This window comes from Orbicella franksi, chromosome 1 (assembly GCF_964199315.1).
Source record: "Orbicella franksi chromosome 1, jaOrbFran1.1, whole genome shotgun sequence".
NCBI classification, from domain to species: Eukaryota; Metazoa; Cnidaria; class Anthozoa; order Scleractinia; family Merulinidae; genus Orbicella; species Orbicella franksi.
In genome coordinates, this window is record NC_138145.1 from 38,687,927 (window position 1) to 38,715,711 (window position 27,785).

At 38.7% G+C, this 27,785-nt stretch overlaps 3 protein-coding genes across 3 annotated transcripts; 1 reads left to right on the top strand and 2 right to left on the bottom strand.

Annotated features, from left to right (window-relative positions):
- Positions 1–743: 743 nt before the first annotated feature.
- LOC145462024 (RNA-binding protein 8A-like) lies at positions 744–9,134 on the bottom strand. Its single transcript, XM_081445681.1, has 6 exons — positions 8,986–9,134; positions 8,846–8,905; positions 6,162–6,239; positions 4,961–5,097; positions 4,228–4,361; positions 744–4,140 (listed from the first exon to the last, which is right to left on the bottom strand). Exons 1-6 carry the CDS (start codon positions 9,047–9,049, stop codon positions 4,107–4,109), a joined length of 507 nt encoding a protein of 168 aa, XP_081301807.1. The 5' UTR covers positions 9,050–9,134; the 3' UTR covers positions 744–4,106.
- A 1,308-nt stretch (positions 9,135–10,442) lies between these two features.
- On the bottom strand, positions 10,443–13,302 carry LOC145461991 (uncharacterized). The gene has a single exon (XM_081445680.1). The coding sequence runs from the start codon at positions 13,180–13,182 to the stop codon at positions 11,617–11,619; it is 1,566 nt and encodes a 521-aa protein (XP_081301806.1). The 5' UTR covers positions 13,183–13,302; the 3' UTR covers positions 10,443–11,616.
- A 56-nt stretch (positions 13,303–13,358) lies between these two features.
- Positions 13,359–26,213, top strand: LOC145462040 (mitochondrial import inner membrane translocase subunit TIM44-like). The gene is made up of 16 exons (XM_081445682.1): positions 13,359–13,373; positions 13,496–13,636; positions 14,608–14,709; positions 14,837–14,926; positions 15,555–15,635; positions 16,986–17,045; positions 17,267–17,356; positions 18,061–18,130; positions 18,806–18,875; positions 19,667–19,752; positions 19,896–19,988; positions 21,339–21,463; positions 22,285–22,335; positions 23,798–23,887; positions 24,595–24,705; positions 25,171–26,213. The coding sequence occupies exons 1-16, from the start codon at positions 13,365–13,367 to the stop codon at positions 25,288–25,290; spliced, it is 1,389 nt and encodes a 462-aa protein (XP_081301808.1). The 5' UTR covers positions 13,359–13,364; the 3' UTR covers positions 25,291–26,213.
- Positions 26,214–27,785: the final 1,572 nt, after the last annotated feature.

Sequence of the window (27,785 nt, forward strand, 5' to 3'; positions counted from 1 at the left end):
ATGCATTTGTGGTTGCAGTGGTTAGGAGGTCTATAATGATCACTGCAATTGTGTTAAAATTGAGGAAAGAAAACTCGAGTACCATCGGCAAAATCAAAAGAAGAGTCACTCTGTGACTACACGGAATAACTGTCATGTAATTCCAATACACCAAGAGAGACCTAGTGATCTCTTTCGCAAAAACTGTACTCTTAAGGTAGCAGTAACATTTAACGTTACTACGAGAATAAAAATGATTTTCAATACTTTTTTGCAGAACATATTTTCGTTTCACAATTCAAGAACGTACAATAGGCCCTTTGCAGCTAGGGTCACGTGACCACATTTTTTCTTAAAAAAATTTCTATTATGGGCTATAACTTAAAGAATGCCAGAAATGGCAAGACCATACTGAAAATACCAAAATGGCCGAGTTTGAGGCCCCCGTCTATAAAGAATGAGATTTTACGACGGTCTGAATTTTTAAAAAATAAGAAGATTTGTATGGAAAAAGTTGCTGGAGAGCAAGGCCTTGCTCTCCAGCAACTACTTCCATAAAAATCCTCTAAATATTCTGAAAATTCAAACTGTCGTATAAACTTACTCTTTAATGCAAGGGACCTCAAACTTGGCCATTCTAGTATTTTTAATATGCTCTTTCCATTTCTGTCATTCTTTAAGTTATAGCCCATAATAAAAATTTTTAAAAGAAAAAATGTGGTCACGTGACCCCAGCTGCAAAGAGCCTATCTGCACCACCAACACAGAGTTTCTACAGTTTGGTGTTCCGGCAGAACTTCCTGTTCAAACGCCAGCTGTAGATGACTGCTCTCTGTTCGTAATGTTCTCAGCTCTGTCTCCGGCATCAAAGGTGAAAGCTTCTTATTTCTTCTTTAACAACTTTCATGTCTGCTGCAGCTTGCGACCTCCAAAACAGCACAAAACCATTGCTTCTCTTAACTCAAGTATTCTCAGTGATGCGTACACAACTGGATTCGCATAAGAATCGGGGTAATTCGTAACGTTCACCAGGTGATAAAATTTCAACGGAATCTGGATATCATAGACATTGATTAAACAGTTGAAAATGATTTTAAAAAGGGAACCACGACAGCAAAGAAAAAAATAGACACAAACAGGAGCGACTTTGTTAAGCATTTGGCCCTCTGCCAAGGAAGGAACAATTCTTGATGAACCAGTCGCGTTCTCTGAGCTAATGTTAGCTACTGCTGAACTGTTCATTTTCTTAGTTTTCACTTAATGATTGAAACCAAAGGCATATCACGACCAAATTTGTAGTTTTTCACCGTTTTCCTACCATACAATTATTGTGGACTAAATCTGCAGTGTTCTGGGGCGGATGGGGGTTGTGCCGAAATCTCTAAATTGAAACAGCTAACTTCAAAAATCCTTCTAAAAATATTTAACAAATACAGTCAACACTAAATCAATAAATTAATAGAAACGCTAAGCTTTTGTTGCTCAATGAAGCTTTAGCAAAGACAGAACCTACGCCGGTTAGTTTCTCATCCGATTCTAGTTCTGTTTCACTGTATGCAAATCTGGTTCTTTCAATTGGCAATTTTTCCACGCTCCCACAAAGCTTCGAGCCAAAAGTTACGGTATTTCTGGCCACATCGACACCTTTCAGCTATTGCCGGTTTTTTTGTCACCTCATTATTTTCCAAAATAATAAAAAAATAACCAATCTTTCTGTAGTTTTCGAGAAGGCTCACGAGTAGGTCAAAAGATAAGTTATCGCTCAAGTTTTTGCTGAACTGTTCTTTCATTGAAAGAGGTATTAATTTCAATGTAGAGTAATAACTTTTCGTTTTAATAGCAAAAACTCAAATTACAGATGCTTCTGTTACTTTACGGCCGCCATGTTTTAGCCCATCGGAATGGGCACTAGCATGGTGTTTCCATACAAAGTTTGATAAATTTGGATGAAAACCAGCAATTCACAAATTTTGGCATCATAAAATCTGCAAGTTTGACTTTGTTCTCAACCCCAGACAGACAAAGTAGTAGATTAAAACATTTCAATGTGACTTTAAGTGGACTTATTATGAGAATAGTATCCAGCAAACAAACCTAAAAGCAGGGGGGAGGGGGGGGGGGTTGGGTAATTTCCTAAAAAAAAATACTGCCACCTAATAAACAATTTACATTTACTGTCGGTGTAACAGCGACTTTGGAGATTAATTAGCACAGTAACTTGAGTTCATTTAAGTGACCTTGTAGAATGGGTCATGGTTCCTCAAACCAGGTTGCCTGAATCTTGTTTGCTGCTGCAGTATAGTGATAGTGTAAAACTATTTAGGTAGTGTGCATTTACTTTGTATAAGAAAGGATGAAGCCTCTTGCTTTCTCTGAGAGTGCTGCTATTGTTTGTATTTGTCAAGTTAAATGTATCGTGTACACTGTTTTATAAGGCAGGTGCAATGTAAACCAGGAATTTTTATGGAGTCATTATTTGACTGTTGACGTTTAAAATGGTTAAGTCTGCATACGAGCCAAGTGGCCCATCACGCCAGAGACGAGTTTATCCCAGTTCCTGCAGCATGAAGTGACTGGCAGTATTTCTACTCCCCCCTGGATGGGATGCAGGGTTACCCCCCAGCATTTGATTCCCCAGTACCCACTTGTATGCGTGGGTGGAGAGAGGCACTATGAGAGTAGTGTCTTGCCCAAGGACACAACACAATGACCCCGGCCAGGGCTCACACCCGGATCGCTTAATCCAGAGTGAAGCACACTAACCATAAGGCCATTGTATAGTACAAATCAAAGCTTCATCTTTAGCTCACACCCGTCAAAGGTCTGACAGTTTTGGGTAACATATTGAGGTGGTGGAGCAAGGGCGGGGGAGGGGGGAGAGGTGGTGGTTACTCTCCCAAATTGTTGGTGTGCAGTGGATTTCTTTCCCTATTTCAGACTTGACCCCACTTTTGACACCCTACATAAAACAGGACACTGTTTTAGTTTGGATCCAGTGAACATTGACTAACAACAATAGTTTATATTACAAATTCCAAAAGTGCATTTGCCTGTAAACAATGAATTTTATGCCACAGAAATGTTGTCTGCTATACGTTTACCACTCCACTCATCTGCTTAAGCTGCCAATGACAACTAATGGGAGGGAAAGGTTGAATGGCAGGGGAGATAAAGAAAGGCAAGTTCACGGAGGGGGGTGGGGTCTGTGCTGTGGTAGATGCCAGTTTGTACACACTGTACCATTCTCAGGGCAGACATACATGTACAATGCTGTTGCAACGGCAGGAAATCAAAACAGTTGAAACTAAGTAAAAAGAGGAAGAGCTCAGAGGTAAACAGTTTGCTTGCCTCCCATTCGACTGCTGTTTTAAGGATGTATGTTGACAGTGTAAGAACTCAAATAAAAGATGCCTAAAATAGCAAAATGTGCTATGTAGTGTTTTCATAGAAGAACCAAACTTAAACAGAATGGTTTAGTTACAGAACTGTGCTCTTCAAACAATGCCTTTGTTTACATGACAGCTGGATTAGTGAGCAAATAAACTAAAGTTCTTTTTTGTTGTTTACATCCTAAAAAGTAAAATAAAAAAGTTCCATCCATGACTTAATCAAGTGACAAAAAACTCTTGCATTCACCAAAAGTGAACAAAGTGCTGTGTTCACAATCTACATGAATTTACATGAAAATTTCAACCCTGTTCACAGCTTGTGCAGGGACGATGTCATACGAAGATTAACTTATGTCATCTGATCTTGGCTGGAATCATGCACACACTAAAGGGGCAAATGAGCACACAGAGCACAAGATGAACATATCCTAAGAAGCAAGAGAACTTGTCTCTTGAAACACAGGATTTCATAATCACCCACTAAACTATACAGTTGAATATCACTAGAGAAACCAAAGGGACAAACCAAAGGGAGTGTCTGTGTGATAGGGGTAGAACATCATTTGATCAACCTGATGTTGAGTGAATGTTTTGTCATGGTTGGCTGTACAATATTTTTGTAAATGTTCCTCCTGATCATTGGTCAGTACCAGTAATGAAATTTGTACAGTTGATACATGTTACAAACAGTAATAAAAACAAACTAGCCAGAGTCATAAGCAGTTGTGGGTCAAAAGTCTAATATCTTCTTGTATCCCTTCGTCTTCCTGATCTAAAGGACAAAGCAAAAAATATGTTGGAAATATGGCAACAATTTCAAAATCAATAATTATGAACTGAGCTCTATATTATCAGTTACCCGGCAGCTTTCCGTGGTCCTCTCACAAATGCCCAGTCAACAGAAATTTTTTGTTCGAGAAGGTCTGATCCATTCAGTGCTTCCATTGCCGCCTCTGCTTCCTTGAATGTTTCATATTCCACAAGTGCATAACCCTACAATTAAATGAATGATCACATCTTTGAGTAATACTAATTTCTTTTCATGCAAACAAAAGAAATTTCCATATTTCCAAGGCCCACTTTGAACTTGATATTTCTTTCAGAAAGCCCACATGGAAAACATAGTACATGTAGATTACAATAACCATTTCCCCTCCTTCATACCCCATATCATGAGACACAATTCATGTCTCAGAAGAAACAAGATATGAGATGGTAACTTACTTTCAAGTGGTACTGTAGTATGGTCAAATAATGCAATTGCTTTAACATTTCTTTGAAACCTCATGATGCTAAGAAAGATGTGTCCAATAGCCCAAAGCTAATGGATTTTCAGTCAGGCCAGTGAATTCTGTCCTTCACTTGCACAACAGGTAAGTGAAGTTTTTTGGGGAACTTTTTTAAAGAAATTCAAATTACAGAAACACTGTAAGAGATGAATTTGAATTGACACACTAAAGGTATTTTCATCCTAACAGCTACCCAAAATCAAAGCACCAACAAGCTTCAGTTACCAAGTACAAGTTTGTGCCAACAGAGGTGACTCAATCATTTTTGCATGGGCTGCACCAGAAGTTTGTTTTTCATTTTACCTTCAAGAATCCTGTTCGTCTGTCCAAATTAGCATGGAGGTTTTTTATTTCACCATACTCAGAAAACAAGTCATGGATATCATCTTCCTGGGCTTCCTCGTGCACATTGGTCACAAACAGAATCCAGCCTTCAACAGCTGAAATAACAATTATACCATTCCCTTAATTACGTCTTCTTAGAGAATTAATTATGTCTTCTTAATCCTTCTTAGAGAATCCAAATCCTAGTGAGAGTGATCCTAGATACATGTCCAGTTTGTAAGCCCATGGTGTGGGTTGTGATGATTTCCAGTTTGTACTGCACAGTCTCAGAGCCCCAATATTTGTGAGTCTCACCCGATAGAATATCCAACATGAAACGCTTACCTTATCTTTGAGGCATTTTATATTCTTTATCCAACTGTTTCTTTGATTTTTACAGCTGCAGCTGCACGGAGTTGTTTCACCAAGTGATTTCAGAAAGAACGAAGCATAAAGCTTCGCATCCATGATGGCCGTTGACATGAAACTTTGAATTTACAGTGCGTCATGTAACTAGTTGCAAAATACTACATTTTGTGACATCTTGTGTGAATCAAAACAAAAAACATAACCAAACTCTTGACAGTGCGCAGTACTTACTGTAAGTCATCTTTAAGCTCCATCTGCTAATGTTGTACCATGCTTTGTACCCATTGACACTAATATTATACATAGATGTACCTGTTTTCAATTTGCTACAATTAGGCATTTTCCTTCAAAATCATCATTACTACCGAAACAGGTAGAGTGTTTTTTCGGAGACGCATGTAAAAAGGTTGCCGTTAGCGACAAACAAGAACGTTTTGGGTCACGTGGCTTGAAGCCGTCAAATGAAAAGTCAAACGCACGTGAGCACATTCCTTCGTGCGGTCTGTGGCTCAGTTCTTCCAGCCTGAGTTTTTCCCACGCGCTTCTTCTCGTGATCATTCATCGATCTTTCGTTCTGATTGTTACTTAGTAGTGCAACATGATACAGATAAAAGTTTTTTATGACATTTCTCTTCCCGAAGATCGATGTGAAGTGTAAAGAAAGGATGTCAAAGCAATCGAGACTGGTGTATGATGTATCAAGTATGATGTATCAATATTTCCCAAGCATACCACAAATTGCTATGCTATTGAGTACTTGGTATTAACTAGTGTAAGCGTCTCATCGTAATTAGTAAAGCAAGAGACTTACAACGAGCAGGGCCTGTTTCACCACCTTCATCAGTATCCATGGATTCATATTGCTCTTGTGCACGAGAAGATGAGTCACCTGAAATATTCAAACACAAAAACATGTACAGTATGAGTTTAAATTTTCTGTGCTTTCTTCTACAGGTAAAATTAGGACCAAGGAGTAAAACTGGCTAGCAGTATTAAACAACTCCCCACTGGGTAAATAACTCGTCATACATTGCCACATTTCATTCACTTTACAATTGATACCTTAAAAGTGAAGTGGTATGTAGTATAGCTATTTGGAAAACAGCTCTAAGAAAATACATACGCTAATTCGTTAAAAATTGTGTTTCTATAACTTGATAGAAACACAGAACTAGCACGAGTTGTTGACGTAATGATGGCGTGAGCAAAGAGAATTTACATTTTGATGATCAAAGTAAACAAGTTGTTTCCCTTTTTCTGTCGCAGTGTTTTCTACATGTAAAAGACATAGAAAACATATTCTCCATGTTTCTATTGGGGTACACATGTAGCAACACTCGTGAAAGTTTGGGAGAACTCGAAAGAGCAGTGGAAACACTTGCCCACGGCTCATGTTCCCACAGCATTTCTTGTTCTCCCAAACTCCCACCCATGTTTCTATTTAACAAATTGATTCTATGTTCCTGTGATGATCACAGATGATCACAGATGATGTCAAAATGAGGTAAGAACAAATAAGTGGCACATGAGGTAATAGCCAAGTGTGTCACTGATGTTCTCACCACAATTTGACATCTCCTGTGATCTATTACTGATCAGACGCACCACAACATGGACTCTATTTCAAAATCTTTCAACACGACTCGGAAGCCGGCTTTTGCCCACTTTGGCAAACACGAAAAAAGCCATTTGACATGATCTATTGTCTATACAAAATGAAGCAATCTCATTCGTTACTATGCATAGCAAAGAACTGTGATTAACCCAGGAAAATCACACCACTGTCAAACTTGACTCGAGTGTCACTTCTCGTGGAATGAAAACTTACAGCTAAAGCAGAATTGAGCTGCGAAATCTATAAATCTTAAAGAAAATGCTGGAAAAGTCAAGTCAGTTTTTGTCATCAGAGCACAGGGTGCATACTCTTTGAAGCTTTTACAATTCCATGACTTTCCATGACCTTTTCCATGACCAAAGTTAAGCAGTTGTTCTCAGAGCAGTATCAAAACAGTCATTTATTTAACATATTTTCCAACATTATAATGCATAAAATGTGTGCTTGTGTCTATTTCCACTGAAATTAAAGCCTGTTTCCAACTCGTCTGTTATTTTTTCAATTTCTAAAACATTGTTTTGCCAAGCATAATTATTGTTTTTCCAGGACTTTCCATGACCTTCACTTAAATTCCATGACTTTCCAGGCCTGGAGATTGAAATGACATATTCCATGACTTTCCAGGTTTTCATGACCTGTATGAACCCTGGAGCAGCCCTGTGAGCCAAAAAGTTTGGACGTTACCTTGAATACCGCAGGAGTTGAAAAATATGTCCCAAAAACTTGCGGTTGTGGTCAATCTGGAGACCATTCGATTTGAGTTTTGAATGAAAGGAGCGTTAGTGACAGTGGAAATTTGTGTCCTCTATGGTTGGTGATTCTCAAATCAGTTTGAAATAGTGTCGGAGAAACCTTTTAGCTGCGATACAGTTGGCCGTGAGCTGTAGTGAGCTATACTTTGCTCGCTGCTGTGCCCTGGAACGGACTGGAACATTTGCATCAGAAAGCAAGGTTATGTGCTTATTTTAACTGATTTTAAGAAGTGATGTTTTGATGCGCCATTCCTGACATCAATCAGTGTTTCAAAAGTTATTCTGTTGTTTCTTGGGTTTGTTAAATTTGAGATAAAGCAATGGTTCTCGGCTTACCAAGACCAATTTTGTGTTTGGTTTAGTCTCGCTCGACTGCCGACTGAGACTGCTCAAGTATTTTTTCTGAGTCATTTTCTAAAAAAGAAATGGCTTTATCTTCCTTCTTCCTGCTAGACTATGCTTCTCGTACCTGTTCAATACCTCGACAAGTCATGTAGAATGATATCTAAATTCTCAAAAACTTTCTGCCATTTTAAAACACAGAGGGAAAAACTTTGTAATGATGACGTCAATCGTGCCTCTGTCCTCTAACAGATCATAGAGGCATAAACAAGAGAAATGAGCAAACACGCTCATACAATTTCCATGGCTTGTGTCCTCTAGGCCTCGCTGCCGAGCTGAATCTTTATGTATCCAAAACAGTCTTTTGTCACAACTCATCACAAGTTAAGTAACAAATCAGATAAAATGACTCAGGCAATCAACTACTGTAACAAAGAGGTGTAAAATTAAGCCTGGTGGTTCCCTGATATGTCCCTTTGTCATTTCCGGTCTCTTCAATTCATTTCTACTTGTATAATAATATGGCATATAAATAATCAAAACATTGTAGTCAAATTTTTCCTCAACTGCTCTCACATGTTCCTCGTGGTGAATAAAAGATATTTCTCAAAGTACAATCAAATTTATCGCAAGTTTGTGAGCCTGTAAACACAGACAGTTTCGAAAAGTACGGAAAGCTTACAAAAAAACTCTCAATTTCTGTAAGAATTGAAGTAAATGCGTGTTACATGTTCGAGAAGAAAAGAAGTTTTCAGAAACGAAGTTTATATACAAGGGTGAACTTACTGGCTTTGAATCCTCGTCCTTTACGTTTCGTGACAGCTGACTTCAACTTCTGAATTCCCTCTGTGAAGCAACGCATATCATGGAATATTTAGGGGTAAAATCGCGTATATGAACTGCGGTTTATGAAGCAAAATTCTTACCGTCTCCTTCATCCTCAGAAAAACCACCTTTGTCTTCCACACCAACGTCGAGAACATCCGCCATCTTTCTTTTTCGCGCGTGGTTTTAGTGGCTAATACGCATGCTTCATGTGTGACACCGAAGAATGTTCTGGCATCGCGGGCTCGGTATAAAAGAAGGCTACTGGGGTCCCAGTAGGAGGCGCGGTGGGAGGCGCGGTGGCTTCATGGTTAGTGCGCTCGTCTCCGGATCGGGTGGTCCGGGTTCGAGCCCTGGCCGGGGACAATGTGTTGTGTTCTTGGGCAAGGCACTTTACTCTCACAGTGCCTCTCTCCACCCAGGTGTATAAATGGGTACCGGTGAACTTAATGCTGGGGGTAACCCTGCGATGGACTAGCATCCCATCCAGGGGGGAGTAGAAATACTCCTAGTCGCTTCATGCTACAGAAACCGGGATAAGCTCCGGCCTGATGGGCCACTTGGCTCGCATGCAGACTTACTGGGGTCCCACTGGGGCAGACTGGGGCGAAGTAAAGGGTGTTTAAAAAGTAGTTACAGTGGCATTGTTTTCCTTTTATCAGTCAGTTCTACTTACTACATTTAACCTAATTTACAGTACCTGAAACCCGGGAGCAGATTATGCAAGAATAGGCAGAAGTCTGAGGACGAAGGTACAGGAGGCAGGAGACCAGGGTACAGGAAAAAGATTTTTACCTCCCACCCCACATTCTTGCTAGTAGATATCAAAGCTTTAAACTGTTTAAAACTATGTTCTGTATGACTTTGAAGTCAGGATCCACCATACTAAGTTTCTTTTAATGTGTAAAGTATACACTTTTTACGACCTTTAAGATTTATGACCCAAAAGTAGAGATTCCCCAAAGGTAACGTCAAATAATTGTGGCCGCTAATAAATCCTGAAAGTAGCAACCCCCGGAGAAAGCCAATTCCCAACCACCCCCTCCCACCCCATAAATAGTGAGACCCAGGTTCAACGGTATATTTATATTTATTTTCCTAGCTATCAATAGTCAGGTTAAAGTTACATATGGTAAGGCACTCTACAGCAAGGGAAGGTGTAGTTTATGCCACAAAGCATTGTGAAATGTCAATTTGTGCTTCATCTAATAACATTGCGCCACATTAAAGCAAAACCTGTGGAATTTTCATCAAGTAACAGGAACCTAATATAATGGAAACTTTGATTCAAATTAATATCATTTTCAACAACAGAGCATATTAAAAGGAAAGTTTCTTCAAATTTACTGTTACGGCAGACTAACATAGCAGTGCATCATGAAGTACAAACAGTTTATGGTATCTACCAAGCTTTCCTGCTGACCACTGACAACACGGTCTAGACATAAAGAGCTCACTCATGTGGCAGCAATAGATTTAAACTGGAAGAAGAGCCCAGTCATACAAACTTCATATATAATGTTTCTTGCTCCCTGAAAGTAACAAACCCTCAAAAGTCAATCAGTCAATCAAACTTTATTTAAAGAGGGTGACGCTTAATAGTTAAAAAACTAATGAACTTGTGGCCCTCGATAAACATTGTTACAATTTAAATAAAACCTATTTTAATAAGTAACCTAATTAAGAATTTATTTAAAACCTAATTAAAAATCACCATGTACAACAGATTTAGATCTGCAAGTCAAAGGTAAAACATATTGCTCATATCATACAAACTGAAAATAAATTATCTAAAAGAGGAGTAAAAATCTTATCCCTAAGCTGACTTAATGTAATGACCTTCCAAAAGTAACGAGCCCCGAAGGTTGCTAATTCTGAAAGTAACGAGAGTCGCTACTTTTGGAAGTTTACATGTATGGTACATATATGTGGGACAACTTCGATCACACATAAACAAAAATAAACACATGTATTGTAAGTATACACTACAGAGGCTTGCTGTAGATCATCTGTATAGGAGAATCCTTGCTTACAATATTTGCCCAATAGCATAAGCAATTCAGTTACTGATGGAGCTACAAATAAATCAGTTCTGAATATTGAAAGCTCATAGTATGATTAACTCTGCCAATGAATATGAGCCTGATGTATTGAATACCTTTTGTGCCACACAGCTTTAAAAATTCAAAATTTTACAAAGAATGTATGAGCTCATTAGCGCTTTTGCCACCCAGAAATTTTACAGTTTTTGAAAGACAATATCTCCTTGAATATTACACCCAAAGAGCTAAAACTTTCACCATGTATTAAGTTTCACTAGCTCTTTAGCTGCCTGGAGTCAATTCATATTGAACATGTTTCCTTCTGTAGGCAAAGCCATATGCAAATGAGCAACAATGTAAACAATGACATCAGCATGAATCTCCCTATAGCAAGTATACTAGTTACCGCCATGTGGGACAACATCACACATAAACAAAAATATGTACATGAGGCATGCATGCTGGCCTAATAATAACATTTAGCAGACTGTTGCATGTACTGGTTTATAACCCTTGGTAGAGAGAGGTACAGATATGGTGAATCAAAGCAAATATACTGCCTAAGAACAAAACAAAGGGATCACTAACAGACCTTAAATCTGCAACACAACACGCATGCTTCTTATTAGACCACCATACCTAGTATCAAGTAAAATTAATGAATTTAACAACTTTACATGAGAAAACACTTCAGTTATCACTGTCTTGCTCATTATCATTTGAAGTGTAAAGTGACTGATTTCTCCGTTTTAGTTTCATGACCTTCTTCTGAGGTTCTAAAACAGAGTTATCCTGAACTTTCCCCTCAGGCTCCTTACAATCAGATGTTCCGTTGTCTGCTAAAGACTTATCATCTGTGAAATTCACACTGTGATCTATGTCTCCAGAACAAGAATTCATAGGCCTTGGAAGTTCAAGGCGAGGTCGATTTTGATTCGGTTTGTTCTTGCTGTTAGCACCAATGTTTTTATCAGCATCAGAGTTACCAACAGTCACAGCTCCACTTTCATCATCATCATTATCATCAATGTCGATTTCATCTGGGTTTCCATCAAGAACATTATCATCATCACCATCACTCAGATCAATTTCCTCAGGATTGGGGCAAGGAGTAGCAGTCTTCTCTGGACAACAAGGGTTAATAATTCCAAGTGTGGAGCAAAAGGTTTCTGTTTGAGGGTTTATCACAGGAAGAACTTGATTCAGTTTTGTTTTCTTGGGTTCCTCTGGGTTGTATGGAGCTGTAGTAATCTGAAAATTCTCTGGAATCTTTGGTGGATTGCCAAACACTTTGACGACGTCTTCAATTACCTTATCATCAGGTGTAAAGCGTAACATTTGTTCTGAATTTGGAAGTACAGTTAGCCTTGGTGTTAAGTTGTTGAGTGCAGTTGTAAGCTTTGTTACTGCAAGCCATTCAGGATCATAAGTTAGCTCTAGAGGTGCTGTTGCAAGACCTACGTCAATCACTTGTAAAAACTCACGTCTTGGGAGACACTTATCCAGGGCAAGGAACTTTGTGAACTTGACACCATCTTGGCATTCATGTGGTATCAGTGCTGGAAACTTAGCATGCATGTGTGCTGCAAACCAGTACTTTGGCTTGAGCAAAGTCAGGAGCTCTCCTGCGGGAGGACTTCCCAAAGTGTTGTTCTCGATCTCTGGCCTGAGAAATTCTTTAAACTTGTATAATGCTTCAAGGTTTCCATGGCGATAAACCCCTACAGGCCAGTCATGTGACATGAATATATCAATGGGCTGGGAAATGAGTTTCAACATAAAAACGTCAAAGCTTCTAATGTGATATGCACTGCGAACTGTGGATTCATTGTACGGCGGCTTTTCAAAATGCCCCTTGTTGTAATCATGGCCTTTGTAAATACCAGAGAGACCTCCAATTCTAACTCCGCCATAATTGATTACCCCACAATAACCGAGGTAGTAAATATTAGGGGCAACCCAGCCCCCATAGGGAAGTTCCCATAAATGATTTGTGGCTTCATGATTGCCTCCAATGAACACAGTAAGCACAGGCGCCTTCTTTTCACCGGAATAATACTTATAGAATGTTTCCATGTGTCGGTACTTTGGTGGAACAGCCATGCAAGACAGATCAGCTTCATTTCGAACGGCTTGGAAGTCACCACAACACAAGAGCAAGTCAACTTTTATGTTCTCTTTCTTTTCCAAGTGCTCCAGCGTCTCGTAAATCTTGTCCAGTTCACCATGACAGCAGCCTTCAACAGCAATCTTCATGTTGAATGATCTAAATCTCTCTTAATCCTGCTAACTCGACGCTAAAATTTCCAATTAAATGCAAGTGTCTCCCTTATGGGCAGTTAGAGGAAGAACGGGAAACGTTGCTCGCGAAATATCTGAGCCCGCGTTCTGTCTGTACAAGTCTGCGCATACTTCCCAAGTTGTCAAGAAAATTCAAGATGGCGCAGGTTGGTGACGAAATTCTGCAATTTTATGTCATTAGAATGTGTCTTTCCTTCTAACTTCTGCACGAAACTATTGAAAACTGTTCTAACGGTGCTTCTCTACCGTATTATTTTCTTAAAAACAGATGTTACTCGGAAGATACGTCTGTCAAAGCTGTCGTAACTTTGCCCGTGTAGGCCTTCACGATACACGTGCAAATCAATATTTCGTTGGCGCTTCAGTTCTGCCAAGCAGATTACGACAAGGGGAATGCAGCTCACAACAGGTACTGGTATCAGTGCATTACAATTGCACTTAAGCTTTGTCTAGCTAGTGTGAGAGTTCTGATGCAAAGCTGCTGATCTCAATCTCAGTCGGAAGATGGCACTATATGAACTGCTGATACATGTACTCCTGGTTTTGAGCAAGTTATTACTTGTAATTGTACAGAAATATCGGGATTGTAAACCTTTGCACATTAAGTGGGTATTGCAGTATAGATGCCAACCTAAAAAAAATTGAAATCCAGGGGATAACCAATTTTCAGCTCTTTGAATCCCACCCCCGAGATCTGCCAATTGAACTACAAAAAGGCATCAGATATTGCTAAATCCCCCTTCAAAATGCCAAAAATTGGCTGAAATAATAAGTGGGGAAGATGTAATTTAACTGATTTCAGTATCTCGGAGATTTGATGACCCTTACAGGAGACAAGGAGATTTAGTCTCTGTGTGGAAGACTCCCAGATAATGTGAGAGAGTTGGTTTAGATGCTGTAGGTTTTCATCACTTGGCAATTTGTCAATCATGGATTACATTTGATGATGTCTTTCTCATCTACATACATGTGTATTCACCAAGAATTTATCAACTTTCATTATTTACATGTACATTTACAGTATCTTCACACATGATGCTTTTGTTATGTTGGATGCCTGTTACATGGCAACCTAATAAATGGCCTGGCGCATGTTATCTCAGTGTTTAGAGCACCCAATCAGTATCTCGGAGGTCGGCTTTGAATCTTGTCGGGTACTCATGGTTTATCTTTGTCCCATACACATGAAATGACGAACATTTCATCTCTCAGTTGTGTTAAAAATGCATCCAAAACAATTTTGGTGGATCATATCTTGCCCACTTAATGTAACTATTTCTATGCTCTGGTCTCTTTTGCAAGCTCCATTAGCATAGAAAGCGTTACTGTAACTTCATTGTAGCAATTAAAATATATTTTTTAATTTCCATATTATTACAGATAAGGTGGTATGCTTACAGACGGCCAAATGAACAACCTGGATTAATAGGACGGTTTATAGAAAACATAAAGGAAGGCTTTGAGAGGAATAAAGAAATGCAGGTTTGTTAGAAATATTTCTAGAAATAATGAACAGTTACATGTATATGGATCTTCTTCGATAGCATGATTTATACTAGGTGTAAAGTCTAACATAAATTTCATTTTGAGGTCTGCTTTGACGTTTTAGGAAAATATCAAGAAATTTCAAGAAGAAGCAAAAAAATATGAGCAGTCAGAAACATTGTCAACCAGAGTTAAGGTTGTAAACAAGATAAAGGTAAGCTTTGAGAATTATCTGGGATTGTTCTACACATGTTATCAAATTAGTGACTTATATGTACCAGGTAATCACATGCAATACAAAACAGCACAATATTACATGAAGATGTGTAATAGGACAAGGTATATAACATGACATCAGTCCTAGCCATTAGGTATCAGATTCCTTGAGCTTTGTGTCATTGTACAGTCAGTAGTTTTGTGTCTAAAAGAATCTTTGATTGTGTTGACTTCAGCAGTTACACTGTATAATGCTGAAGGGTTGCAAGTTACCAAGTAATCATAAATATATTAAGTCATTTGATAGTACTAGAATCACAGGGCGTACAAAAGTTAGTGGGTTCATGAAGGTTTTTAACAGGAAGCCATATTGATTTTCACAGGCAGGCAAATCTTTTTACACTGATCATGTGTCAGAAAGTTTGTCTGAACTCAAGATGGTCCAACCAGGCAGGGAACAAATTTTCCCAAAAACAGTCAGTTTCCCCAGTGTCTTCTCTTTAATGAACCCCTTGCAAATGTTTTGTATGCATGCTCTTGGGAATCCTTGTTACCCAATACTGTATATGAATTAAAAAGGAATCATTTGTCAGAAACTGACTATGTCGTGTTGTTGCTTGTATTAGGATAGTGTATCAGGTGCATCGATGAGGACTTCTGCTGTGGTCAAGAGCTTCTCAGGAGCCTTTTCAACGAAAGTCTCCAAGGTACAGTGTACATGTATACTTTTAGTCACTCATAAAGAAATGATGAAGCAGATTATCTAACTATTGGTATCAATAATAATTACCAATGGTGCTTGTAGGCAGGTGTCAAAAAAAACATGAAACTCCAGAGTACAACACAAAAATAGTTATTTGCATAGGCTTGTCTATTTGTTTTCTATAAGACGATGTTTGTAGTCCTTTTAAGAACTATTCTTATTCTCTAAACCACAATTTTAATACTGGGAACAGTGGAGCCACTGTTGTATTTCTGAAAGTGAATCTTAAAGTTGCTTGGAAAGGTTTTTTTTAGTTTTTTTTTTTTAGGTGCTTTAATTTTTAATTCTTAACTTTGAAAACTACAGTAGGCAGATTAGCAGTAGGGTATTATTTAGGGAGTCTCTAGGTTAGTTTTTTTTGTATAGTGTAGTTAACGCAGTTTGCATTAGTTATCAGTATTAGCATTTTGTTAATGGAGTTGTTTTTGCTTTTTTATCTTACTTTAGTTTATATTTTAAATTTTTCTTTTAAACAGGACCCCTTTGATAACAGTAGTCATGTACTGAAGGGTTATCCTGTATGAATATTTGCTATTATTATTTATTATTATTATACTTCCCACAAGTTGTTTCATTTAATTACGTTTACAAAAAAGTGTCCAGAACACTGGAAATTTTTTTTATGATTGTGATAATGTTTGAGTGATAAATGGTCTCAGTATAATTGGAGCTGAGCCGGTTTGATAGTTGTTATAATTTGCATAACATTAATGATCATAAAATCTTATGTGATTTGCACACAGCACATGTGCATGTAATTTTGAGTGATTTTCATGGCCAATTTGGTTGAAACAAGGCAGCGTGGCTAAGTGGTCAGCACGTCAGACTTGTAATCCAGCGGTTCCGGGTTCAACTCTCGTTCTAGCCACTACTAGGATTTGTTTTACTGTCAGTAGCTCCGAGTTCAAATCCTCAGCCACGCTTGTAAATAACCAACTGGTTTGCCTCCGCCCAGTTAGGATTCTTAACATTGTTAAGAATTTGAAGTATTTGTTTCAGCCTTTGTGCTATAAACACTGCTGGGGGTAAATAAAGGTTATTTATATTTACATTAATTTTATTAACCAGTACATTCAAGATTTCACACCATTTTTTTTTTTCTTCTTGGTCAAATTATATTTTATACCATATCATGTGGTGTAATGAGTGTGTGTTTGGTGCAAAATGCTTTAAACCAGATTGAATTTTTACCCCGAGAAGACAGTCACTTGACCACAGTCTGTACATAGAAAATGTCTGAACTGTAGGAAGATTATTTCTTTAGTTTATCTTGTTTTTATCTTGTTTTCCTCAGGCATATGAAGATGCAACTACAAGTGAAGCCTTTAAAAAGGGCAAAGAGGTCACTGAAGAGGTATATTCCACTCAAAACATCAGATCTATTTTGGGCTCAGTTTTGCGACCATTTATGGTGGCCTACTTTAAATAATTGGATATGCATTCATTCAATTTGAAAATAATTATTATTTTATTATTACTAACAGTGGAAACATGTAGATAATAAGATTGCTATTAATTTCCATAACTTTTTTATGGAAAACTGGACTTAAAAGGTTTTCTTTTTTTTTCTTGCAGTTTGCCAAATCTGCCAAGGAAGCTGCATCTAAGGTTCAAGAACAGGGTGAAATTATTGGAAAAACAGAAACATTTAAGGCTGTGTCTGCAGTGAGTATTCTCTGTGTTTACTTGCTGTAGTTGAGCCAAGTGTTCAAGATCAGAGATACAAAACATGTATGTACGTGTAGAATGGCTCTTCAAATGTGGAGAACTCGTCAGAAATCACCTTATTTTGAAATGCTGTGATTTTCTCAAAGATAAACACATGTACATTTGCTACTGGATCTCAGAAAGTTTAAATTGTTGTCACAAACAGTCTCAAATTCATGTTTTTCCATGGTGATGGTATGTGGCCATTCTGCACTTCTTAGTAAACATTTACCAGTATTTGTTGTTACTTATTAGATCTTAAGAGCATGCACCATAATCCTAATTAATAAATGTGTTTGACTTGTATGTGGATTTGTAACGCATTAAGATAATAGTTCTCTGGATGTCATATATCAGTGTTTCATCAAGATATCCAAACACCGAGAAGAGAGTTTAAAATACGATGTGCAGCAGAGTATTTTTGACAAAATTCGAGGTGTTTGGATAGCTGACGAAACACTTTCTTAAGTGTTTGATATGTGTTCTTAATTGAAACAAAAGCTAAGGAGTAGATGGAGAAGTAAATCATCAAAAGCTATGTTAATTAAGACCGGGTATCCAAACCTCCTTCACTGTTCACTTGATGAATTATTACTGAGTTTGAGAAGTACACAAATGTAGTAATTAGCCTAACCTGTTTGTACTATTACATGTAATTTCAGGGCTTAAAAACTGTCAAGCAAGAGGTTCTTGATGAAGAATTGCAAAAATCAAGACCCTACAGAACTCCAGGTTAGTGACAAAATCAATGTACTGAATAGGTCTGGAAAGAACAGTTTCGTAGAGTACAGCTGTACCTTGCCAAGACATTAAATTAGATGGTGATTTCTAGTAGTGACTGGCTACTCTTGGCAGTCCTGGTTCAAACCAATATCAATGGTTTTCATTCAATTCCTTAGTTTATCAAAACACTGGTAAGGATCTAGGGGAGGCTCAGTCGAATTCCCTAAATGAAAAAATGAGACATTTTGACTTGCTGACTTGGCCTCAGAATGATGGAAATCTATTTTTGAGGACCTCAATTTTAGACATTTTTCCAGGGAAAAAAATACCCCCAGACTCCCTAAAGGAGACCCCTAAAGGAGACCACCTTCAGTAGTCTGTATCTTGAAACTCCTACTCTAAAATCCTCTATCCACCCCAGATTAAATAGGTATATTTTCCATCATCTGAGAGTCTGAGACAAAGGAAGAAAAGGGCTATGAAACTTTCAAACCCAAAAAATATTTCAAACTGCAACATGTTTCATTCAAGACTGTGTTATTGATAAGAATACACCTCATTGCACAGACAGATAGAATTGCAGTTCCAACCCAGCATGCCTTAATGTATGGTGTGTTGGAAGGATTGTGCTGATGTTGTCATGCTCTGTTTATAGACAATGTTAATTTTTTGTCGTTGATTTAGAAAAGCTTCGGAGGAGAACTGGAGTAGAAGGAGAAATGTCCAAAAAAGAGAGAAGAATTGAAGCAAACGAGTAGGTTTTTTTAACAAATTATCTTTGTTCTTACTAGTCAATTTTGTCTCTGTTTTTCACGTTTCTTTGTAAGTCAAAAAGTTGCAAACATGTTACAAAAATGTATATTTGGATTGGTTAATAGTAGAAAAATCTTACCTAGTAGCTTGCCAATGCAAGTTTTGATGGAGCTTAGGATTCTTGAGTTTACCACAGTGTGTTGGTCAAGTTAATAAAGGAAAAAAGCATGAATCTTTCAGCTCCTTTAGAAGCTATAAGTCTCCAAGGCTGATCAACCTCAATTTTCTCCTCATGTTTTCAAAATACGTAATCATGAAGAAAAGTTATGGGAATTAGAGCAGGGATCACCTGAAAGGAATTGTTTTGATTCAAAACTACAGTAATTGTCCCAGTTATTTCTATTTGAAATGTATGGAATCTAGCTATTTTCATGTTCACCATTGCAGGAGAGGCAGTGGCCTCATGGTTAGAACACTTACATGTAACTCCAGATCAAGCAGTTTGAGTCCAGGCGGGGGACATGGTGTTATGTTCTTGGGCAAGACACTTTACTCTCACAGTGCCTTTCTCCACCCAGGTGTCTAAGTGGCAAATATTTAATGTTGGGGGTAACCCTGCAATAGACTAACATCTCATCCAGGGGAGGTAGAAATACACCTAGTTGCTTCATGTTACAGAAACCGGGATAAGCTCCGGCCTGCTTGGCCACTTGGCTCATATGCAGACTTTATCTTAACCATTGTATGTTAAATGTAATTATAGTACCTTTTTCATTTCTTTCTGATTGTTAGGGATGCTACAGGGGTTGTACTGCATAAGGACTCCAAATGGTACCAACAGTGGAAGGAATTCAAAGATAATAACCCTGTTGTCACTGGTAAAAAGCCCTTACAAGTTGATGTGGAGAAATCTTGTTTGTAAAATGGTGTTTGTAAATCTCTGCTAGTGGAATGATCGTGATTCCTACACAATACTGGGAAACAAAATTCAATTTTCTGTATATTTTTGTTTTGTTATCAGGTCTTTTTAATCTAAAAACAAAATATGATGAAAGCGACAACGTCATGGTCAGAGCATCAAGAGTAGTGACGGATAAGCTACAAGATATTTTTAGTAAGTTTATCCTCCTGTAACCATTTATTGTAATTTTGGTAAGTGAACTGTCGTGAAACATGCTGGAAATTTGAACTTGAACCCATCAGGTCAGTGCTTATCTCTGGTTTCTGTAGCATGACACAACTAGGGGTATTTCTTCTCCCCCGGGATGGGATGCTAGTCCATAGGAGAGTGACCCCCTAGCATTAAATTCACCAGTTCTACACGTTTATAGATCCTTTTCACTGTCACGCAATAAAAAAATAAATCGAAAACCATCCAGTGGAAAAAGCTATGAACTTACGATGTTATAGAAGATAACTAAATAAGACACTTCTCCAAGTTTTAGACCTGTGCGTTTCCCCAAACTTCAGATATTCGTCAAAATGTTTCGCAGATATTTGCAGAGCCCAGTATGAAAACGCCATGTTGGTGTACCCCCTTGGTACACCAATATGGCGGCCGGAAAATAGTGTTAACATCTGGAACTTACTTTGGCTATCTAGGCGACTGATTATCAGTACTGATGAAACAAGTATTTACATAAGCACTTTTCATAATGCTCTAACTTCTAAAAAGGTTCAAAATCATGAGATAAGTATATATTTTTCGACAAACTCGATCGTTGCCTTGTGTCACGCACCTCCATAACCCTGAAATTCAAAATGCTCTGGATTCCAAACGAAGCACGTTATTGAGCTGTAAAATTGTAAACAGATATAAATATACCGCCTCTTATGCCTGATGAGGATAAAAGCTTTGGTGGCTCTTTAGTTTTGGATTTTCGAACGTGATGACGTCGCGTGAAAACGATCTTTACTCCTAGGCTACAATCTTGGACAGAATAAAATGGAACAATTATCCCCCATCCCCCCCAAAGCAATGATGAAGGCGCGAAGGAGCAAAAGCGCGCCATTTTGGCATCATTGAAATGGGGGGAGGGGTGGTCCAGATGTTCCATTTATTTTGTCCAAGATTGTAGGTTGTTCAAAGTCCAATCAAGCAAACCTAGGATTAGCGAGAATTTTGATTTCAGTTTTGAACTTTTCGGCAGGGTTTTCTGTTTATATTGTTTGTCCTTCAGATTTGATGTAGGGTAATCTCAAACTACACAAAACGTAAGCAGTGAAAAACATATTCGTACAAGAAAAATAGAAACTTTGGTTAACTTTTAGATCGGCTTTCTCACAACCCGGCCCTGGGTGTTGCCTGAAACTCATGAGAGGGGGAGGCTTGAGATAGCCAACGGTAGATAACTGAAAAAAAACATACCCGAGGGAAAAGTAGTTGAGTTTGGGATAGCAGGGAATTTAAGTTCAAGATATTGAGGTCAGATGTAACAATGAAAGCTGTTATCTTTCCTCTTAGGCGATGTGTTTTCACAATCTGACACAGCCAAGACAATGGCTGAAATCTCAAGAATTGATCCACAGTTTAACAAGGACAGCTTTCTAAAAGAGTGTGAATTTGAAATTATCCCTTCAGTTTTAGAGGTAAGTTATTCTGAGCAGAGTTCATGCTTTGGCCAGCTCTATAACATTTTATCAGGTGCTTGAGAGCTTAGAGAACACAGAACACAAGGAGAGTATCGTTTTTGTAGTCAACATTTTCATTCTGTACAGACAACTCGTGAACATTTGCCAAAAACACTGTGTGGTAGGGTGGCCCTTACTAAGTGTAATGAAGTCACCAGCCACCTCAAGTGGTGTTTTTCTCGAGCATTTTAGGTCTGAAATAGGGGATAGATATTTGGTGATTGGTCTGAAACAAGGAAACGAGGCAGAAAAATAACACCTCAGATTTCTTATTATTGAAAAAAATTCGTCTGTGTTTTCGTGAATGGAAGCCCGTCAAAGCAGTCTCAGATAGGTCTGAAAAAGGTTTCAAAATCATGGTATTGGGCTTGAAATAAGATATGGTGTTAGAGAAGTGAAAACCAGGTGGCAATCTTTGCGTTCAACAAGTAGAGCCCTACAGAACAACTCATAAAAATCAACAAAATATGAGCCTAATGGGGAAGTCACAAGTACATAAGTGCTCTCCTGAGGCGAAAGGGTTTTAATAAACATATATTTCAACGATTTTATTTCTCTGTTTTCTCCATAGTTTCAATTTCGATAGAGAATTCCTTTCAAACACACGAAACAGTGATTTACCACTTTTCCATACCCCTTGAGTACTCCTCTGCGCGCTGTTGGTTAACTCTCTGCCCGATGTGTAGAAATGTGGTAAAACACGGTTTCTCGTGTTTGATATATTACTTCACGAATGATTTTCAGCAGCGTTTAGATGTGATTTTTCTCGTATTTCTTAGGCTTTCCTTAAAGGTGACCTGGAGATCTTAAAAGACTGGTGCCACGAACCGGTAAGTGTTACATGAATCATCTGTCAAAGCTGTTGCCTGAAAAAATGGCCCAGGATGCCCTAAGTTAGAGCACCACTGTAGAGAATGTATGCTTTTTATTGAAGATAAATGAATAGTTAAATAGTGTTCCCAATTAGTTTATTAAGCTAAATACTATTGACACTTAATAAAGTCTTTCATTCATTCAAGGGATTGTTATTAGCCTGCGTAGTTGGTGGTTTAGTTGGTTGGGGTACAGGACCGTATAGGGCGTGATCTGCGAAAATGGCGCAGATATGTTCAGGATTGAACGCTAACGAGATTCAAATTCTAATGAGATTCAAATGATTAGCATCACAAAGTGTCCTCATTGGTAAAAAGTCACCCAAACACACACAATTCTGTCAAATATGAAGTAATATGAAAATGTTAAAAACCCTGCCGAATATGAAGTACTAATTAAACAATACTTGTGTTCAATCCTGGACATAAGTGAAATGGCCTGGGAGAAAACGGCATCGCCTCTCTAGCTTCTTGTTCGCGCGCTGTGCCCCAACTTATTCGCTAGCTACGCAGGGTAGTTGTTGTCTCTAAAGTGGATATCTGTTGAGTAAGCTGCAAAATAACTAAGTAACCCTGTGCGCCTTCCAGTCAACTAAAAATTTCCGGATCTTTCTAAACTGCGTCAAATGTTTGAGAACGTTGTTGGGAAAGTTTACGGAAAATCAGAGAATTGTGAAAAATCCAAACTGCGAACCATTCGACCGAAAATTCTGAAAATTCAGATAGGAAAAAAAATCGAATTCAAAGGTTATTACTACTGAGAAAGTCAAAAATTTGGGTATACCTCGTGAGGTTGTGATTTTTTTCTTGAAATTCCAGATGTTCTATTTGCCAGCAGAAATTCCCGGGAATTCAAACCAGAATTTTTGGTCAAACTGAAAGCGCCTGGTATTTAAGCAAGGAAAAAAATTAACTGTAGTCCATCGTACCCCCAAACCTCGCTCATTCTCACATCACTGAAAGACGATTGCCATGGACCAGCTTTGGATTGCGGTACAGACTAGCCTAGTAAGCTAACATTGAATGTCATATAGAGATTGCTTGGCTTTTCACGTAATGATCCAATGATGACGGTACATAAGTTGGTTTAAAGGAGCTCAGTCACGGTATTTTGAGTTATTTTGGCCACATACAAAATTACCTTAAAATGGTAGAAAACCTGAAAATAACAGTTTAATAAGATAGAAAAACACCAAAGAGATAGTGATAAACCATAAAGGAACAAGGATGGCTAAGGATGGAGAAGATTATCACGGATTACAAATGACGAATTTGAAAAAGAAAACTTTTCAATATACGCAAACCATGACTGAGCCCCTTAAATAGTTTGAAAATCGCGGTTGTACAACTACTGAACATCTCAAGGTACATGTAGGCCAGGTATCGTTGTTACCAGATTCTAATGGTGCTCTTGTCCTAGGCATATAATGTATTAGCTGCCCAGATCGAACAAACCAGACAGCTGGGACAAAAACTTGAAGCAAAAATCCTGGATGTCAGAGATGTCGATGTGAGTAACAACATTAAACAACTGAGCAAAGTCATGTGTTAGATAACACTTTGTTCTGTTCAGCGCAGGACGCATACAGCTCCCACACCCTCCGCCATCAGCCTTGTTCCTTTGCACGCCCTGCAAATACTGGAGCTTACCTCGTAAACCTCGACTTTTCGTCTTTGCTAAGTACGCTCCACAAAACAGAAGACCTTTAAACCCTATGCTCTTTTGCATAGCACAGCGGCTCATTAATGTTGCCCTCCCAAAAAACAGTTAATTACCGTCGAACCTCCGGTTGCGACCACCTCTCGTAAGAGACCACCTTTCCTCAGCGACCAGTTTTCCAAAATACCAATAGTTTCCAGGTCAATTCACTATATTTGGAACCTCTCGTAAGCAACCGCGACCTCCTATACAGTTAAAAGTTTGAAATTTTCTTCAGTTTTTAACCTCCCTTAAGCGACCACTTGACAGATAATAAAGCGTAAATTGAACGTTATCCCTTTCCTGGGTAGTTCAAGAGAGGAAAATTTCACAATGGGAAGTACAGGATTTTTTCTCGAAATTGACTTTTCAAGTGAATAAAACATTTAAAACATGGGACAGTTTGTCTGGCCTGATAGATAAATGTTTAAGTTCTGATGAGGAAAGAAAAGTTTCTCGAACTTTTTTTGCTAGAAAAAAGACCATGCTTTGATTTATCAATACCTGGTCATTCTCAGGTTGCAATGGCCAAGGTCATGGAACAAGGGCCCGTTTTAGTGCTGACGTTTATGGTCCAGCAGATAATGATCCTTAGAGACGCTGTTGGCAATATCGTCGAGGGCGGTGAAGTAAGTAGGTGTATTTAACATTTAAAAACACTCGTTAAGTTTTTTCCTGTTTGTAGGACGTGTTTAACGATTCGTTGAAATCAAGGTTGAGAGCACTCAGATCGGGCCTACCTAAGGACACTTCCAGATAATTTTCTCTCCTCCAACTAGATGTAGAAATGGGCACCGGCGAATTGTTGGTACAAGTTATTGTAATGCTAATGATGGCCTGCAATTCTTCAGCGGTTAAACGTACTGCCCACGCGCTGCTCCCGCAGTCGTTCCAAGCAAAACTGCCGCTTAACGTCTCAAATTTTCCAGTTTCAAGCCAAAATTTCGGCCATCCAGTTTATCGGTTTGTAATTTGATATATATCACAACTCGTGCTTTAACGTTTTTGATCATATAATTAGCTGGCTAACATCCTAGTGTGAGCCAACATTGCCCGTGTACAGATTTTAACGTACATAACTTTTTTGTTTACAGGATAACATTGAAAATGTCAGCTACGTTTGGGCACTATGCCGAGACCAAAGCATTTTGGACCACAGATCAGCGTGGAGAGTGTTGGAATTTGGAATACAAAATAGCAGCTCATGGCTTTGACAAGTGCTAATAACAATCATGTCTAGCTGCTCGAGAATTTTATTTGTAGTTTCAGAACACAGAGGAGAGGAGACTTTTAATATTCACTGACAATGTCTGCGTAAATGTATTTATCTGTGAAGATGAAGTAACACAAAGGCAACACAGTACTCTGACGGCTCAGTTACAACTTGTAAGCTTTCTCTCTTTACAGGCTTTAAGGCGATTTTGCAGTACTTGGTACTTTCGGCTAGGCATAAGATGAACTCAAAACTCGCGAGACACATGTGCCTAAAACAGAGGAGACTTTTAATATTCACTGACAATGTCTGCGTAAATGTATTTATCTCTGAAGATGAAGTAACACAAAGGCAACACAGTACTCTGACGGCTCAGTTACAATTTGTAAGCTTTCTCTCTTTAGAAATAGCGCGCTTCTCGTGTTACCGATGACCACATCTCGAAATTACCCTCTCCTGAGGTAATCCAGGGATTTAGGAAGAGAAAAATTAGAAAAAATATACGAACGCTGAAATGATCTCTATCTTTGCTATACTTGCAGCGATTGAAAGTGTTGTAGACTATCGGTTTTGTTGATTTGAAAATACAACGCTCGTTCAGTGATTGACAATCATTAAGACTGAAATTTAATATTGTCTTTGAGAAAGGCAAGCTGTGAATCATATCTTGATATATTTATGATTGAAGAATTTCCCGCTTAAGGTACTCGAGGGTTTGTCAAATCAGGATTCTCCTCTGTTCAATCGATTTTCGAACTTTCTGATTTTACGGACCAATTTTTGTCCCCCCAAGATGGTACAAAAAAATCGGGATTTCCACTGTCCAGGAAGATTTGACCAGGGTTAATTTATATACACAGTTGTCATGAGGCGATCGTGTTGTGTGGTTCATGTGCTGCTGTATTTGTTACCGGGGGGCGGGGGGGGGGGAAGGAGACGGGGGTAGTGTAAAAAGTTTCATACGGGGGAGGCCCCGCCCAAAGGCCCAACCCCTTACCGTTTCGTAGACCATTTTTGACAGAAAAGGTACACCCTTCGTACGCCTTTTATTGAAAAACATACCCCTTTTACATACCTTCTTAAGAACATTGCATCCCTTTTCTAAACCCTTGGAGTGAAGGCAATAAAAAATATTACCGGAGAACATCAAGCATTACCACAGGAGATGTTAACCAAAAAAAAACAATGATTATTTATTAAGTTCACGTTCACGTTGTACCTAAATGACAGATTTCCCCACCCTTTCTTATATCTCGGCTTGTGAAATCCCTACCCTTCTGTATATCTGAAACCTGAAAAAGATACCCCTCCCAGGCGGAACCTCCCCGTATAGGACGTTATAGTAGTATCCCCCCGGAATTTGGCTAAAACTTATGATCATGGCGTGATGTTCGATAAAACTGGTATCGATTACTTCTAGTGCTTGTATCAATTTATTATTATTTTCAGCAATTCAAGGGCAGCTTGCAATGACTTTCGAAACTTTCACTACTGTATATTCCGTAATCAATTAACGTTTTTTCAGCAAAATATAAAGCGGCAACATTTATATTAGTCCCGAAATGCCCGCGCGAGGCCTGAAAAGCAAGCCTTGGTCCGAGTAATTGCCAAACACGAAATCCGTGAATGGTTGGTGGGGTGGGGGAGTGGGGGAGTGGGGGGAGGGGGAGGTGGCGAGAGAGGGAAAGGACAACACAAAGGCCTCCCGTCCCCTCACAGTATATCATTTGTCCCCTAACAAGAATAACCAATCAAGTTTAGTTTGTTCGTGCAACTGTCATATCACAGAAGTGTGAATTTTTTAGAAAGAGTGTCTTCAATGAATTCAGCGAGACTAGACCTACAGCCTTAATTACAGCCTTATCAAGTTTGTTTTTTAATGATCAACATTAGCCAAAGTTCGGACCTTTGTGTGAGGTCTGGCTCGGCGTCTCTTCCCGTCTCCTCTCCTCTCCGGCTTCGGGAAGTCCCTGTGAACTGATTGTGTTTTCATCATTGATCTCGTACTTATAGTCCGCGTTCCCCTTGACCAGCAGCTGGGGAGCGTGTGAACGTTTCTCAGGCACGCTCCGTCCAAAAGGGTTACCCGTTTCGTTTCTGGTTTCAGGTGCAAGGGTAGGGATTTCATAATTTGAGGTATATGAAAGAGTAGGAAATCTGTCATTTAGTTATTTCATAAGGCCTTTAATTTAAAATATTTTGGACAGACGCACCTTATGTCTGTACCATATCATTTATTAGGCGCAACATGAAAATGGCAAGTCTTCTTTTTCTGGTGATTTGTTCATTTAAAGTATGTAAAAGGGGTACATTTTTTTCAATCAAAGGTATCCGAAAGGGGTACGTTTTCTATCAAAATGGTATACAGAAAAGTAAGGGTTCGGACCTCGGGTCGGGACGGAGCCTCGCAGTATAGAACGTTTTGATAAAGTATCTTTCCCCCCCCCCCCCCCCTCCCGAAACCTCCCTTCTGGGAGATATTACTTCTTGAAAGCT

Bases quoted from the DNA above. Each gene is read 5' to 3' on its own strand.
- LOC145462024 (XM_081445681.1), bottom strand. From the start codon at position 9,049: ATGGCGGATGTTCTCGACGTTGGTGTGGAAGACAAAGGTGGTTTTTCT. The intron at 6,240-8,845 runs GTAAGTTCACCC...TGAATATTTCAG, and splicing joins AGGACGAGGATTCAAAGCCA to GTGACTCATCTTCTCGTGCA. The intron at 4,362-4,960 runs GTAAAATGAAAA...ATTTAATTGTAG, and splicing joins GACGAACAGGATTCTTGAAG to GGTTATGCACTTGTGGAATA.
- LOC145461991 (XM_081445680.1), bottom strand. From the start codon at position 13,182: ATGAAGATTGCTGTTGAAGGCTGCTGTCATGGTGAACTGGACAAGATT.
- LOC145462040 (XM_081445682.1), top strand. The intron at 14,927-15,554 runs GTAAGCTTTGAG...TGCTTGTATTAG, and splicing joins AGGTTGTAAACAAGATAAAG to GATAGTGTATCAGGTGCATC. The intron at 22,336-23,797 runs GTAAGTGTTACA...CTCTTGTCCTAG, and splicing joins AAGACTGGTGCCACGAACCG to GCATATAATGTATTAGCTGC.